This window comes from Salminus brasiliensis, chromosome 9 (assembly GCF_030463535.1).
Source record: "Salminus brasiliensis chromosome 9, fSalBra1.hap2, whole genome shotgun sequence".
In the NCBI taxonomy this organism is placed as follows: Eukaryota; Metazoa; Chordata; class Actinopteri; order Characiformes; family Bryconidae; genus Salminus; species Salminus brasiliensis.
The window spans coordinates 24,988,700-25,005,751 of record NC_132886.1 but is presented as its reverse complement, the minus strand read 5'-3'; the positions used below and the strand labels follow the sequence as shown (position 1 = coordinate 25,005,751).

The 17,052-nt window shown below is 38.6% G+C and overlaps 1 protein-coding gene across 20 annotated transcripts in view; it reads left to right on the top strand.

Moving 5' to 3' along the window:
* Positions 1-17,052, top strand: part of ank2b (ankyrin 2b, neuronal) — a 207,950-nt gene that overhangs the window by 134,364 nt on the left and 56,534 nt on the right. For 17 of the 20 annotated variants that reach the window (XM_072687958.1, XM_072687957.1, XM_072687967.1 and 14 more), the window contains exons 4-14: positions 1,140-1,238; positions 1,498-1,596; positions 2,344-2,529; positions 3,604-3,627; positions 9,906-10,004; positions 10,710-10,808; positions 13,824-13,922; positions 14,929-15,126; positions 16,008-16,106; positions 16,197-16,295; positions 16,389-16,487. In XM_072687958.1, coding sequence (XP_072544059.1) covers positions 1,140-1,238; positions 1,498-1,596; positions 2,344-2,529; positions 3,604-3,627; positions 9,906-10,004; positions 10,710-10,808; positions 13,824-13,922; positions 14,929-15,126; positions 16,008-16,106; positions 16,197-16,295; positions 16,389-16,487 — 1,200 coding nt within the window. The remainder of the gene's footprint in view (positions 1-1,139; positions 1,239-1,497; positions 1,597-2,343; positions 2,530-3,603; positions 3,628-9,905; positions 10,005-10,709; positions 10,809-13,823; positions 13,923-14,928; positions 15,127-16,007; positions 16,107-16,196; positions 16,296-16,388; positions 16,488-17,052) is intronic. The other 3 variants (XM_072687961.1, XM_072687953.1, XM_072687970.1) reach the window with 1 other exon arrangement.

The following is a 17,052-nucleotide window of genomic DNA, read 5'->3' as shown; positions in this document are numbered from 1 at the left end:
GAGAAATATATATATCATATAATTGTATTGTATTTATTATTATAATAAATTATTTAACTGTTACACTGATATTACAAAGTCTTAAATATGTATTAAATATAATACCCTTGGCTTTAACGTGTTAACTACAAAAAACATTTGAACCTGTGTTAGATTGAGCCCCGCTTTCCTCTAGTTCTATACATAACCCCCAATCATGGTCTGTGGCAACCATAAACCACAAATTTGCTTGTCTCATAAAAACTGCATCTCACACGCACACACATTTAATTAAAGCCCTAATTGGATAACCCGGCCTTCCTCAGCTGGAAACGATAATTTAGCGCGATTCTTCCTTGTCATTGGTTCTTGATTATTATAAGCCTATCTAATGAAGCCCCTCTTCCCCTCACTTATCATTAGCACACCCTGTCTGTGGGTGCCTGCTGATGTGCCTCTGTCTAGAACATTCAGCCTTAAATCACTTGTGCTCGTTACGAAGCCACGAGGCAAGACTTACAGGGTTTACTATGAGCTGGAAATAGTCATGCAGTCATAAAATTCAGTTCTTAAAATTCACTGTTTTTCTGCATGTTGAGCCACTTTGCATCTCAAGAAATATGAAAATTGTGTAAAAAAAAAAGGCTTTTTTTTCCTCTCAAACAAGCTTAACGCTTCATGTTTTCATAGCAATTTTGTCCCAAGCAGCGTAAATCTTAAGTAAATGAGAATTTACTTTAATTGAGACATTGCAATTATGCTGGAATGGCAGTATTAGTAATAGACTATGATTGCACTTCCAATGAAGAAGAAGAGCACAGCTCAGAATGCAATACTTAACCACAGGTGAGTACAACAATGCAGTCTTCAGATACTGATGACTGTGGCTGTAGTTATGCAAAATGCCTACCTCCTTCCAGGGGAATGAAAAAAAAGAAGGTGCAAAAACATGGCATTAAAGTTATTTGATTGCAATGTGTACATAGTGCTCCCGAGTGGCGCAACTGTCTAAGTGTTTGCCTTGCCATCATCAGCCCAGCCCTGGAGGCATCGTCTGACGATGAACTATTGGGTGGGAATTTCGCTGTTGAGTTTTCTCTGAAGATGTGAAAGGATTTTAAAGGCCCTTCTGAAACCTTGTGTTTTTTTTTCACCCACAGAAAGGAAACACAGCTCTCCATATCGCCTCTCTAGCGGGACAGGGGGAAGTGGTGAAGATCCTGGTCAAACGTGGAGCAGACATTAACGCACAGTCACAGGTGAGTGACCACTCAAACATGACGACATGGTGTTATTCATTTTTGCTGTTTTTGCTTTAGAGGTAGGTAAGTTCAGTGTTAGGAGTCTTACCCGCACTCTTATTACTGCAGTGTAGTGTGGCCACCCAGGTCAGGAATCGAACACCAGTCAACCACTTGGAGAGAATTAGTGTTGCCCACCTTGCAATAAAAAGCACTACTGAGGCAACATGCAGGTTAAATGTGACTGAGAGCTGTCTGTGCTTGTGTTATGTTACAGAATGGGTTTACGCCCCTATACATGGCTGCCCAGGAGAACCATCTGGACGTGGTGCGGTATCTACTGGAGAATGGAGGAAACCAGAGTACAGCAACAGAGGTAAGAGACAAGAAGAACGAAATTACAAGTGTACAAATTTATTGCTTTTTGCAGAACATTGGATGTGAACATGTAGAGTAATGAATAAAATAAATAAATAATAAAAATAATAATTTTTAAATAGATTGTGGCAGATATATGTATACATTTTATACATTCTACACTGTAAAATATGCTTGGGTGAGTCTTTTGATAGTAGAGAACATTTGTTGAGATGAACATTAATTAAAATATTAATTAAAGCCTCAAAATACTTCAGATCAACTGTTTACACTGTATATTATATCTTTATACTCCTCTAATTACAAAAGAGTTGCAAATATGTCTTATGGTTCTGTGAAATGTACAGTTTCAAATCATTAATAGGAAGCTTAAAAAATCATTTAGATGTTTCCGTGATGAAAACTATGTACCATTGGGAATGGATTCAAATATGATTAATTTTCTGTTAGCTTCATATTTGAAAGAAGTAATCAAATCTCCGGAGAGATAACTTAAATTATTACTGTATATAATTTGTCATTTAATAACTTCTTATTCTCAGAACACTGTCTAGCTTATAACATGTGAATCTCCATTGTACAAGTTAATGTTGCATAGAAAATAACACCAATTACTAATACGGTAGTGAGTGTTGTTTGATCAACAGACAGCAGACGACAGTTAGGAGCCGGAATGGATTCACAACCTGTATTATATGTGTGTATTATAAGTGTGAGTAACACCATGGTTTATCTCTGCTTGTAGGATGGCTTCACGCCTTTGGCCATTGCTCTGCAGCAGGGCCACAACCAGGTGGTGTCCATCCTCTTGGAGAATGACACCAAGGGCAAAGTGCGGCTGCCCGCCCTGCACATCGCCGCTCGCAAGGACGACACCAAGTCGGCCGCTCTGCTGCTGCAGAATGACCACAACGCAGACGTCCAGTCCAAGGTACAGGCTAGGAATGGGGCTTGGCTAGCATTTGCATATGTTTTGGTTTTGGGATGAATTCACTTCTGCATGTTGGGAAATGATGTGACATTAACCCTCTAACCAACTGTCAGGTGCTTCCAGCATCTTGTCCCTTTGTCCTGTTAAACTCTCATGTGACTTTGGTGACTTTTGATGGGAGTGATGAAGTGCTACAGTGTTCTCATCATGTTTCACTGCCCTCCATTGTGTACTCGGCCTCTGATCTTGTATTGTTCTTGTTCGTTAGATTGCGTCTTTCTCTCTGCATCTCTCTCCCTCTCTCTCTCTGTTTGTCTCTCTCCTCCAGTCTCAGTGTGCCTGTGTCCTGTGTCTTCATCCTGATGCTATACGGGTTTCTGTCTTTTCTCTATCAATCCATTCTTCAGCTATACCTGCTGTGCCTTACTTGTAACTGTACCTTCTGCTGTCGAGTGTCTAGAAGTCAATATGTATGTGCAGCATGGGTCCTCTGTAAGGGCTGTCTGAGACACAACACTATGTTGCAAGAAGAGAGAGTGTGGGCGTGCATGTGTGTGGAAGTGCTGTATCAGATGAACTCATATTTCTTTGGAAATGGCCAAATAATATAATAATAATAATAATAATAATTTACAATTCTAGCTATTTTAATTCTGTTATAATATCTGTCTACAGCTACCTATACACTATCTATCTGTCTGTCTGTCTATCTATCTATCTATATTTAATACATATATATGTTATTGCTGTCGGACCAAAACCCTTTATCTCCAAAATGGCAACTTTACAGGGGAAGGGGAAACCTTCATTTCTATCGGTCCATTCATCACAGAATTTTGACACTATGTAAAAAACAACTGCCAGGCCATGCTGACTTGCTGAAACTTGCTGAAAACTTGCTGAGACTTGCTGAAAATGATCAGTTGGAAAATGGAAATGCATCTCCAAAGAAAAATGGGAAGATATCTACCATATGTTTGCATGTGGAACCTGAATATACTGTAAGTGTGTGTATGTGTGTGGGTGAGTGAAACATAACAAAACTGTTTCCCCTTCATATCCTTTCTGCAACAGATGATGGTCAATAGGACTACTGAGGTAGAGATATTTTTCTAGTTTTAAATCTCTTCAGCATCTCTTCAGTTTTTTTTTTCATGTTTCTTGTCCACTTTGTGGCACTGCATGCAAAAACTTTTGTTTCCTATTTTCCTATTTTTAAAAAAATCATATATTTTTTTAACCTGTGCATGATTTACTATCTCAGTTAAGTATCGTTCATAAACTGTTTGGATTTGCTCAGTTGTAATATCCATTTATCAGTGTTATCAGTATTACCTTTTAATTGTGCTTGCCTTAAGCTGTCACATTTCATTGCTTTTTTTATGATGCCTTGGTTGATTATGAGGGTTTGCTTGCCCAAATGATGATATTACAAACTGACATGGGATGAAAATCCAATAAACCAGACAGTCTGCATTCAACATCTGTAATCCTCTCCGTCATGGATTAGGATTCCACAGTGCTTGTGTACAGTTGGTGTGAAACTTACATAACTGACCATCAGGACTATACTTTTACGATGCACAGCTATTTACTGCCAACATGACCAAATAAGAGAATGTGAATACGGTCATTGTGAAGTTTTATAGCTACACTCAGTTACAAATGAATGGTTCTAGTGGTCCTTGGATGTACAAATCTAGAATTTTTACACAATGTGGAGGTCCTTTAACCCATAGAGGCAGATGCAAAAAGCGGTCTTTCTGCCTTTTAGCCTACTATTCACCTTAAAGCAATGCTTTTGTAGCATTTATATATAAAGAAGATGTTCTAATAAGATAAAAAATGTGTAGTTTTACACATATACTATATATAATTTTTATCAATACCCTGCTTAAACCATCCAAGTTGTGGTTGCGGTACACCCAGCAACAAAGACAACATTATGCTACTTCTACAGCGATAGAAAACATAGTAGCACACAGAACACTTCATTGAAAATGAGTTAAAGGAGACATGCTATAAAGGCATTTATTCTCATTTATTTTGAATGAATATTATCAAATAAAATATTTATTTATCTTTAATTCTGTTAAATGATTCAGTTGTTACTCTGTGTTGAGCTGCTAGTGAGCAATGAGGGGCAAAAGGGGAGGGCTAAGAACCTCCTGCTTACACACCTCTTCACAAAGAGTTATTGAGTTAGAAACGCTGTGAAAGTGCTGATAGCTTAGAAGTTATCATTTCATGTTCCGCAATATCAAGTTCCACAATTTAAAAAACATTTCAATAAACAAAAACAAAATAATGTTGACCTGCCTAATTGCCAGTGAAAATAAAAAGCAAGCCCTAGATTTTTTTCCATTATCGTTACTGACAAAAACAGAGCCATCCACCTAAAAGTTCTTTTTTTTAAAGAAAACCCTGATTATTAAGACCTGTATGCCTTAAAATAATGTCCATATTTGATATTATAAAAACATAATGTCTAAAATAAATGTTTGGCTTATAAATAAATAAATAAATAAATAAATAAATAAAACATGACAAATAGAAAATGAACCCTCTACCAGTACAATGCAATTGTTGCATTGTGATATGGCTGGACTGAACTCAGTTCTATGGAAAATTAGATACTTATTAACAGGTCTTGGGTAATGTTATGCTGTAGTTAAAAATGCTGAATGGTATATCAGAGTTAAACTAGATGTTAAGCACACTGCTCTTTGGTGTCCCTCACTCAGAGAATGACAAGGGCAACCAGTTGATAAATGGCAGCCTACTAATAGATGGGTTTTTTAAATGACTTTACAAAGCAGATTAAAATAGTATTGGACATGCCTCAGTTTTCCCTTTAAGAGTAATTGCTGTGCATTCATTCAACTTGCAAGCTTTGTTTTCTCAGCCAAGTACACAGAAACTGCTGGATTGACAATGTAATTTGCTCTAATTCAAATACACAGTTCTCCATATTAGACCATTAGAATGACAGTTTTATTCAATAACAGCTAGATGGCAAGTATGTAATTACTAAGACAAATGAATGAATTCTGCCTGTACGTGTTGGAAATGCATGCCCCCAGTTAAATGAATCAAGAATAAACAGCTGTAGGTTGAAATGAATTACTTAAATGATTATTTAAGTATTTAATCATTATATGTGAACATCCATACATCCAGCTACAATTCTACTGTTTCATCTCATTAAACCATTAGTATATTTTGCTTTTTGTCCTTTTTTTGCTGAAAGATTTGTGACATATTTGAACAGGATGTATGAATGTTTATATGCAAACGTATAGTGCATATTGAAATGTGGTAAAGTAATCTGATAGAACTGTATGAACATGTTTAAACTAGTTATATTAGTAGGTCATACTGTGTTATGACTTAATTTATTGTATTATTTTTTGAGTTATTAATTTCTTTTCTGCATGGTTTGTGAAAACAATGAGCTAGATCTGAGATATCTGCAAGCATTTTGGCTGTAAATAATCAGGTTACTTTCAGATAATGCACTGCATAGCATGATGCACCACCTATACTTTGTTTTGCACCAGCTTTGAATGTGTATTCACATAGTCAATGTATCCTTCACACTTTTGTAAATGATGTTTTCACATTAAATCGGACCGTGACTTTCAGAATGGAAAGGTAAGGCAAGAATTTCACGTACTTCAAATTGCTCGGCCAAATCTCTACTTTCTCATATTCCTAACATAATTTGATCACTGATATGAACTACAGTGCAATAATGATCCTTTTTCATTTTCTGAATATTAGTATTTTGTTCTTTTGGGGGTTATTTCCTTCTTTCTTTCTTTTTTTCTTTCCATTTTCCTTATTTACCCTCTTCTCTACAGTATATTTACCAGAAATGTACTGTGTGTACTGCTTATGTACTCTCTGTGTCTGTTGTGTTATTTTCATAAACATTGATCTTCGTACGTGGGTTTGATTTGGGATCTCATCTTTAGTTTTACACTCTTCTGTTTGCATGCCTGTGTCTGGGATCTGATCTCTAATAATCCCTGTGAATGTATGCCCTTGCATATCTAGGTTCTGTATAGATATACTGTATAGGGTTTTACACTATTTACTACAATTAAATGCAAGGCAAACATGAATAATTTGCAATTATTTTTCTGTTTTAGAATTTAAAATATTTTTAAAGAATACATAATGCTATGCCTGACTGCTGCATGTCAGTACCAGTACATACAGATTGGTCAGGGACGCACTATTCAAGTATAGGAAGTAACTTATTTTGTCAATAAGTGTATATATATATATAAGAGACTTTAAAAGAATATTCCATGTTTGGAGAATTACTCTTATGTTCAGCATCTGCAGCATATAGCATACCATTACCATTATATATATATATATATACCATTACTTATATACCATTTTGATACTTTGCCCTGTGCTTATAAAATAACAAAAAAAGCTAACAAATCAGAAACAGAAGCCAAGTAAATATTCATGCAAAACAAAACAATACTCCAGTTTTTTCATCCTAAGCTGTATCTACTGTTGTAACTCTTATTGTAAATTAGGTTTATTAACATAATTTATGAACTTTTAGATGTTTACAATAAACCAATCAAACAAGACTAAGACCAAGAGCTCAACACAATTGATATAAGAAGTGTTTTCTCCAAATTCAACACAAAGTGGCACTATCAATGACTACTTCAGTCTCAGAATTATTCAGTCCCTTCATGACAAGCATCTTTTGCTCTAACGACCTGCTGCACACATGATGCATAGCCAGACACCAGCTTCTGGCAGCGTTCCTGAGGAGCTTAGTTCATTCCTCATGGGCAGTGGCCTCCAGTTCACTAATATTCTTGGGTTTGCTCGCTAAAACCGCCTTCTTTAAATCCCACCAAGGAGTTTCTGACGGCCACTTTAGAATCTTCCAGGACATCTTCTGAAACTAAGCCTTTGTGGACTTGGTGACAGTATGCTTGGGATCATTGTCCAGTTGGAATGTCCAATGACGCCCAAGCTTCAGCTTCTCCACAGAAGCCATGACGTTTTCTCCTAGGATTTGCAGATACTTCATTGAATCCAGCATTGCTGAGCTACCACTATATTTTACTATAGGCAGGGTGTTCTTCTCAGCGTATGCTTCATTTTTTCTCTTACAGACATATCGCTGATTCATAAGCCCAAAAAGTTCATCGCTCAACAGGACAGAATCCCAGAACATCTGTGGTTTTTTTTTTTACATGGTTTTCAGCTAATTAGATGACTTTTCTGACTATTTTGTGCTATTGTAGAGGTGTACTGGCATGGAGCTCTTCAGCGTTTAGCATGCACCTTACTGTGCAAACTGAAACCTCAGTGCCTGCTGCCATCAAATCTTGCTGCAGGTCTTTTTTGGTCACTTAAGAGTTTTTGACCTTCAACCTTCAACTTGCAAATGATGCTTCCAACTGTATCTCTAGGAACCATCTGGGCTTTTTATCTTTTTGTGCCCTTTTACTAAAGGCAATGATCTCTTCTCTGAACTTTTAGTTTGAGTTTGAATTTAGTCAACTCTCTAGACTATTTCTAACATGCAGTTAAAAGTCACAGTTAACATCACCCTCTAACCAGTCCAGGTATTTGATGTTTTTTTTTTTTTTTATCTCAAGCACAGCTGATGCACCTTTGCCACCTGATTTGCAAATGTGAGCTTGTATGAAGTATTCTGTTCATGGGGTGATGAATGATTCTGAGGCTGCAGTCGTCAATCAAAGTGGTAGTTTGTGTTTGAGTTTGGAGAAAGCATGTGTTCTATTAGTTGTGTTGAGCTATTTAAACTGAGCTTGTTTACATTGTGCTAATTAACCTAATTTGCAATCTAATTTGAATCATTTTAATCGTAACTGTAGATACAACTGATTCATGTAGTTTCATTTCGCCAAAAAAAAAAAAAAAAAAAAAAAAAAAAAAAAACAGAATTATTATATTGAGCCTCTTTTGTAATATGAGTCAATGGGCAGGTGCTGAATTTAGTTTGAGCTGTAAACCTCTCATTCTTTCAGAGACATGAGTTGCTTTTCACAGGGACAAATAAATGGTATTACATTATCATCTTGAGATGCACAAATTATTTTTTGGTGCTATATAGAGCTGTTTTTAAAAGGGTCTGCAAAGAATCATATACAAGAAGTATTTCAATCACTAAGAGAACCCATTTAACAAGGCAAAGAACAATTAAAGCATTCAAATGATTCTTTGAGTTTCATCAGTATATAGAACCTAGATGAATCATGAACTTAGAAGAATCACTGAAGAACCCCCTTTTGAGGAGAGTAGATTTAGTAGAAACTAATATGTAGAAACTTGTATTTGGGAAACAATTCAGTGCTTTATTAGCAATGTTGTATTTTAAAAATGCATGTGAATAGATTGGAAGAAAATAATTCATTTTAAATGCAGGCATGTTATTATACTAAAAATGTAGTATATTACAAAAACTGTATCAGAATCAAACTTCTTGTATAATGACAAATCTGTTACCAGTGTACACTGTTAAAAAGAGGCTCTTGACAACTCTTGTGGGAACCTGATTTAGATGATATATTTATTATATATATATATTTTAAATTTAAACCTATTTTTTTAGATGCCAGTTACCCAACCTACTGTGATACTCCCAACACTATGAGGGTAAATACTAGCACATGCTTCCTCTGATAAATGTGCAGACGCTTGTGCTGGCCAACATCACACTAATAGTGATGAGGTAGAAAGCATCTACCCACCCATAGAGCACGGCAAACTGTGCTCTCTCAGGCTCCAGCTGCTGATGGCAAGCAGTATGACCCGGGATTCAAAGTGAAAGTCAAAGTATTGTCAGCGGCCTGGTCTATCAAGCCACTAAGAGTTACTTTTTGCCTGGTTAAAGGATTCTTCACGTTGGTGATGGTTTTGTATGGAACTGCTTAAAATTGGGGGCTATATAACACCAAATAAAAGGTTCTCTACTGTTTTGAATCATAACATAACTGAAGGCTTAATCACGCGTGGATATTAAAAACCTTGCATGATATACAGTCACATATTTCTAGCACTTCTTCTTGGAATTCAGCAATTGCCCAACGGCATGTATTAGAGTTTCAAATTTACAGCTTTCCTGACGTTTACTGAGGACTGAGATGTGCATCAGGAATCAACAGCAGGAAAAAGATGACATGATAGCAGATCAGGGTGAAGAATGCTGGAATATTGGAGAGCTGTTAGAGTGCTTAGAGCTGCACTTGCTGACCGTGCTGTGGCTGTGGAGTGTGTGTGTGTGTGTGTGTGTTCAGTCTGGGTGTTGTGTAGAGATGTGTTAACTGGGGTGCTTCTGTGTGCTGTGTTCTCCTCCTCTGTTGCAGAGTGGGTTCACTCCACTGCACATTGCAGCCCACTATGGAAACGTGAATGTAGCAACTCTGCTCCTGAACCGAGGGGCCGCTGTGGACTTCACTGCCAGGGTGTGTATTTGAATGTGGCTCAAGCTCACACGGCACACACACATGAACACACACACACACACACACACACACACACACACACTTTCTCACTGACACTCTACTACATGTCACATAGACTTAAAGTGGTGCCTGTTCAACAAGACAGAGAGGCCTAGTCTGCACAATAATGAGGACTTTCAGAGCTCGACCACTCATTCGGTCTCTCTCTCTCTCTCTCTCTCTCTCTCTCTCTCTCTCTCTCTCTCTCTCTCTCTCTCTCTTCATCTCTCTCAATCTTCCCCTCTCTCTTCATCTCTCTGCCTCTTCTAATCTCTCTCTATCTTTATTCTCCCTCTTCCTGTCATTCTCTGTCTCTCACTCTCTCTTCATTTAATAAGGGCAGAAGTTACTGACTGTGTCCCAAAGCCATACCACTACACGAGAAAGTGTGTAAAAATAGCGCACCACCAGTAATGGCACATTCATCTGTGTATTATGTGAAGCATAGACACAGCCAGTTTGCTCACTAAACATCTTCGGACACCCCACTGCAGCCCCCACTGCAGTGTTCTGAGCATGTTTTGTTTATTTGCATGAAAAGAGTGAAAGGAAAACGCTATAGTGTGCTAAATGCTCTTTAACACAATCCTCTATGTTTTTATTTGATTGTAAACGGGTTATATTAGCTTTACATGTAATTCTTACATGTGTTCATGTTGCTTGCAGAATGGAATCACACCGTTACACGTGGCGTCCAAGAGGGGTAATACGAACATGGTCCGTCTGCTGCTGGACAGAGGGGCTCAGATCGATGCCAAAACAAGGGTGAGTTCCCTCAGCAGCAGCATCAGTGAAGATACCCAGCATACTGCATGAGCTCTAAACACAACAATTATATTTATCCTATATAATTCACCTAATGTAGATGTAAATACTACTGAATAAAAGCTGGCATTCCGCAGGTTAACCTCAGTCATTGTTTATTTTAAATGGTACGTGAAGAAGTGCAGCCATATGCCGGAATATGAGACGAAACATCAAACATTATAACTGTCCAAATACTTAATGCCATAAATACTGTGCTGTCAAGAAACTAGTGAGTGTCTGGGTGATCAAGGGAGTGTAGATGGGGATGTAGTCTCTGCATAGCTTTGATCTGAAGGGATACACCTTTTAGGCTGGTTGTCTTGAAGGTACTTTTACCCAGGCTGGTTACTATTTTACCAGAAACGTTATAAATAAGGGGGCCCATATTTGTGCAGTATTGAGCCAAACGCAAAAAACTATATATATTTTTGTCAGATTTTGAGTAATCTGTAGTAAATCTGAGTAAATCTTCAGTGTCCAGTGTTTTGGTGTCTCCATATTCATAGTAATAGAAGCGTGGCATTGCAAAGATGGCCGCAGAGTGAACAGACCTGCCCTTAAAGAGACCCTCTGTAGCTCACTCAAAACTGATTCTTGTGAGCATCTCAGCTTTTTAAAACATTTTAAGAAACAGCCAATGAAAATGCTGATAATGTATCTGTGATTATATCAACCTATTAACAAACAGACAAATATTTCAAATATGAACACATGACATGAACTGATGATGACAAATTCACAGTTTTACATGTTATTTTATGCCACAAAGGAAATATTTCATGCATGTATGTGACAGTAATATCAGTAATGTAATATAATAATAATAATAATAATATATGAACATAATATATAAAGAACAACAACAAGTAATAGTATTACTAACAATATTATTAGCATAATACTAAAATCATTATTATTATTACCTAGTAATATTGTTTAGACAAACATCTGTACCCCTCTAAAAGTAAAGTAGTAGTCCAGAAATGGCCCTGCCAAAGACTAATCTAAATTGACCAAACACTGGAGCTGTGTCTAATCATGTCTAGTCATGTCTGAATCGATGTCGAGCGACCCTAGCCGTTGTAAAATATATATTTTCATTGGATGAAAAATGCTAACAGACAATAAGCAATGTCAGGAACTGCTGTTGTCTTCAAGATTGACCTGAATGATGAGACAGCATGGGTAGCAAGCCATTGAGTCACCTACATTTGTTTTACCCAAAGCTTAATCACAAACTTCTGTATAATAATTGCAGCCCAGGCCTAAGTGGCTGGAATGCATCTGGCCTTGATCCATCCCACAGAGCCACTGTGTTTGAATGGCTCAAGCACTCTGCTGGCTGTCTCATTGATTTGGAGAGAGGTCGCTGTAGGCGAATGCTTGTAGAAATCAATTATCATTTCCACTGGAATCCAGATGAGTTTTAGCACACCACTTCTTTTTTTGTCTCATTATTGCACTTGTAACAATGTTTGCAGTATAGTGCAACTGTAATGACACAGTATATTGTATAATGATGCTGTTGCACCAAACATTTACACAGTTCTTCCTTTATGTAATCGGACAGTGATGAAATTTTGTCTCTGCACTACAAAACATGAGGTTTCAGCTATAAGTTATAATTTAAGTTATTGGACAAAATACCTCATATCATGTTTTATGCTTATGTTTTGAATTCTGTTCTGAATGCGCTTGCTAGACCTGTTACAGCGCATCCAACACTAAGGGAAGTATATATGCATATAGTTATACCACATGCTGGTCTATTTTACCACCCAACATGGACAAGGGAGTTTAATGAGTTTAAAGGAACAAAGACACAGTATCTAAGTTAGGGAAGATAGTTGTAAATCTATTATTCTGGATTTATTTGCTGAGTCACCTGATGGTAGCATGCACAGATATTTACAGCTATGAGCCAGGTTTAATTATATTTCCTGATTAACACCGTTTCATACTGAAGTGCCAGCTGGTTCTCTACTGTTTGATCTCTGTTCTCTGTTCTGCAGTCTCCCACCTGCAGTGTGTCTGACCTATTGTCCCACCACCCGCAAAACACACACACACACACACACACACACACACACACACACACACTCACACACTGAGTACCTGCTTCAGCAGTGCTTTTTGTACTATCAGCACTGATGTACTGCAGCACTGCAGTGAGAGACAGATAGAGAGAGGAAGAGAGACAGGGAGGAAAGGACTTACAGACAGATAGGAACGGGAATGTGACGAGTCTGTGTGTGTTTATGTAAGTGTGCGTGTACAGTCTTATGCAGAAGCTTGGGTGCCCTTGGTCAAATGACACATTTTGTTACATTTCAGAGTGAAAGTAAGTGAACAGATCATCTACAGAAAGTCAGAAACTCCCAGTATATATATACATACATATTCCCAATTGTATGTTGGATTCGTACATAACACACATTCTATTGCAGGTAGAATATATGACGTTTATGGCTCAGTCTTGATGCATAAGACTTTAGTACCTCTGCTAGTGAACATGGATGTGAATCAATGGGCCAATAGAAATGCTATGATATGACTTGGAATACACTCTTTTTACATACGGCGATACGTGTGTTTACAGCTGCTGCTACTGAGTTCACTGAAGGACAGCTGATTGACTGTTTGAAGCAAGCTAGCTTATTTTGGTAAAGCACGCTAATCACTGAACATCTGCACTGCTTGGCACAAAGTGGTGAAATAAAAACATGCTGTTTACTGCAGTGTTTACTGCTATAAAACCAGAAAAAACAACAAAACAGACGGTATTTTTTACATGACATTGAGGCTGGTGACTACCAGGAGCCAGCAGCCCCTCCATTCTCTGTGTGTGTGTGTGTGTGTGTGTGTGTGTATGTATGTTGTTGTGCATTGAATTTGTGTGTGTTGGCAAATGGGTCAGATTCAGTGGTGTTTTGTAATGAAAATGAAGTTCACCTGTGTGCATGTCCTCCACAGGATGGCCTCACACCTCTCCACTGTGCGGCAAGAAGCGGACATGACACAGCAGTGGAGCTGTTGCTGGAGAGAGGAGCCCCCATTCTTGCCAGAACCAAGGTATATTTACACACACACATGCACACACACTTTTTTATATGTTAGGATGTTGTCATACATACGGTGCCTTGCAGAGGTATTTAACCCTCTTGAAAGTAATAAGGGGAATCTGAACATTTGAATTTTTCAGACTGGAGCTGAAGAAAAGCTTTAAAATAATATGTGAAAGAAATATAATATAAAACAATATCCAAGTGTTTGGATATACGAGTGAATACAATTACATTTACATTTATGGCATTTAGCAGATGCTCTTATCCAGAGCGACATACAAGGTTATTCATATCACAGAGGTGGGCCAATGTAGTGTTAGGAGTCTGGCCCAAGGACTCTTATTGGTGTAGCGCAGCATAGTCACCCAGACTGGGAATCGAACCCTGGTCTCCCACATGGTGTTGTAACTCAGTGGCAGGTAGTGGTGTTATCTGTTGCGCCACACCAAGAAGCAATACAAACTGGGTTATACCACCCAGGGACTGCTTACACCAGATCATCCCTCAAACATTAGCATCAGAGTAAGAAAGAGACTTCTGGGGGAAGCCACAAAGAGGCCAACAATCACTTTGAAGGAACTACAGAGTTCAGTGACTGAGACTGGAGTGACAGTGCACCAGTCAACGATATCAAGAGCTTTCATAGGAGGCAGACTAAAAAAAAGCCATTTCTAAGGACACAATACACCAATACACTGTTAGCTGGTTTGTGAAACTGCTGAACCAAATTGCCGCTGATTTCCAGCCCCACTGGCAGTCACACCCATTCTGTGAGGCGACATGAAATGAAAACCCCGTGTTACCAGCACCTAAGACAGAGCAGTTTTTGTGTATTTCTTCTTACTGTGTTAACACATTTTGTATCAGGCCATAGAAATGCAGCCTACCTTTACATAGACTAGGCAGATAGAAGACATCTAGGTGGTAAACGTCTGTCCACACTCTCAGTGTTATAAGAGGTGTCGTTCTAAACTACTAAACACGTGTCTAAAAATCTCCCCTTCTTCCTCCAGAATGGTCTCTCTCCTCTCCACATGGCAGCGCAGGGGGATCATGTTGAGTGTGTTAAGCACCTGCTGCAGCACAAAGCCCCCGTAGACGATGTCACACTGGACTACCTGACCGCCCTTCATGTCGCTGCCCACTGTGGTCACTACAGAGTCACCAAGCTTCTACTGGACAAGAGAGCTAACCCCAATGCTCGAGCACTGGTACCATTCCTACTAGTCTTCCATTACAGCCTTATTTAGTGAATCACTGGAGGCATTGCAACACAGAAAGACAAATAAGGATGCTTTAATGGGATGAGAGGTTTGGGTTACCTTTAGATTTCTATTTTGTGAAGGAATAGTCCAGCAGTTTTTTACTTAGTGTCAGTCAGCTGCACTTGTAGCATACAGTCCGGTACCATAGAATCATCAGTGTATTTCCCTGTGCTTAGAAAAGAACACAAACCCTATTTACTTATACACTATAGGGCTGTTGCAGAATTTCATGAAGCAGTTACAGTGAAATTCAAGAAAAATTAACCCCTTGACGCAGCAAGGCTTATTACACACTAAGCTATATTACTCAGTAACTACAGGGACTTCTGTACAAACTGGTGTTGCTGTTCCTTAATAGAAGCTTGTCACCTTTGTCCTGCAGGCGGTCAATAGGCTATTTAGGGGATTAAACAATATGAGAAACTAACTAACTGAGTCTGACTAAAGCTTATATAAGAGGTTGAGGTTTTATTCAATGTTCAGGCACTGGAGCAGCACAGTAAATATGCAGTTCCAGCTACTTTTACTTCTCCTAATTTTTTCCTAGTATCCATGGTGACCAGAAAAGGAGCCTATGGAAACTCCACCCACACCAGTGTGCTGATAACGAATTATCACAAATTCTTCCCTCTGGAAAAATGGACTCATCTCTGCTGGCTCATACTGGTTGTATGGCAAAGTTACAGCAGATAGAGATTAGGTTGGAAAGCACCGGAGAACCCTTTAAACCTTAGGTGCTAAGTAATATAGTGGCCATGGTCACAGAAGATGCTCTTAAGTGTCTTACCTATCCCTCAAACTGTCATCCATCTCTGTGTGTCTCACAGAATGGCTTCACGCCTCTCCACATTGCCTGTAAGAAGAACCGAGTGAAGGTGATGGAGCTGCTGGTCAAGTATGGCGCTTCCATCCAGGCTATCACCGAGGTACACAAACATACAGATCCATGTTCATGTAACTCTGACTTAAGAATCTCGCTCGTGATACCCTGTGACTCTTTCCTTCCCCTTCTTCAGTCTGGTCTAACCCCCATACATGTGGCAGCGTTCATGGGCCACCTCAACATTGTCCTCCTGTTGCTCCAGAATGGAGCTTCCCCTGATGTCAGCAACATAGTGAGTACTGTTCAGCTACATACTGTATCTGCCTCTGTGTGTGTGTGTGTGTGTTTGTAAGTGTCTTCTAACTAATGCCTTCTTAAATCGCAGCGTGGAGAGACTGCCTTGCACATGGCCGCTCGAGCTGGGCAGGTGGAGGTGGTTCGCTGTTTGCTAAGAAATGGCGCCATGGTGGATGCCAGAGCCAGAGTACGTTTTTTTGTGTGTTTTAGTCCATCTCCTACAACTACAATACCCAGCATGCATTACACATACAGTATATGCCATCCTGTCTTTGTCAAAATCCTGACAACCCTGTTTACAACCCTGTTATTACAACTACAACTACAATACCCAGCATGCATTACACATACAGTATATGTCATCCTGTCTTTGTCAAAATCTTGACAACCCTGTTTACAACCCTGTTATTACAACTACAACTACAATACCCAGCATGCATTACACATACAGTATATGTCATCCTGTCTTTGTCAAAATCTTGACAACCCTGTTTACAACCCTGTTATTACAACTACAACTACAATACCCAGCATGCATTACACATACAGTATATGTCATCCTGTCTTTGTCAAAATCCTGACAACCCTGTTTACAACCCTGTTATTACAACTACAACTACAATACCCAGCATGCATTACACATACAGTATATGCCATCCTGTCTTTGTCAAAATCCTGACAACCCTGTTTACAACCCTGTTATTACAACTACAACTACAATACCCAGCATGCATTACACATACAGTATATGT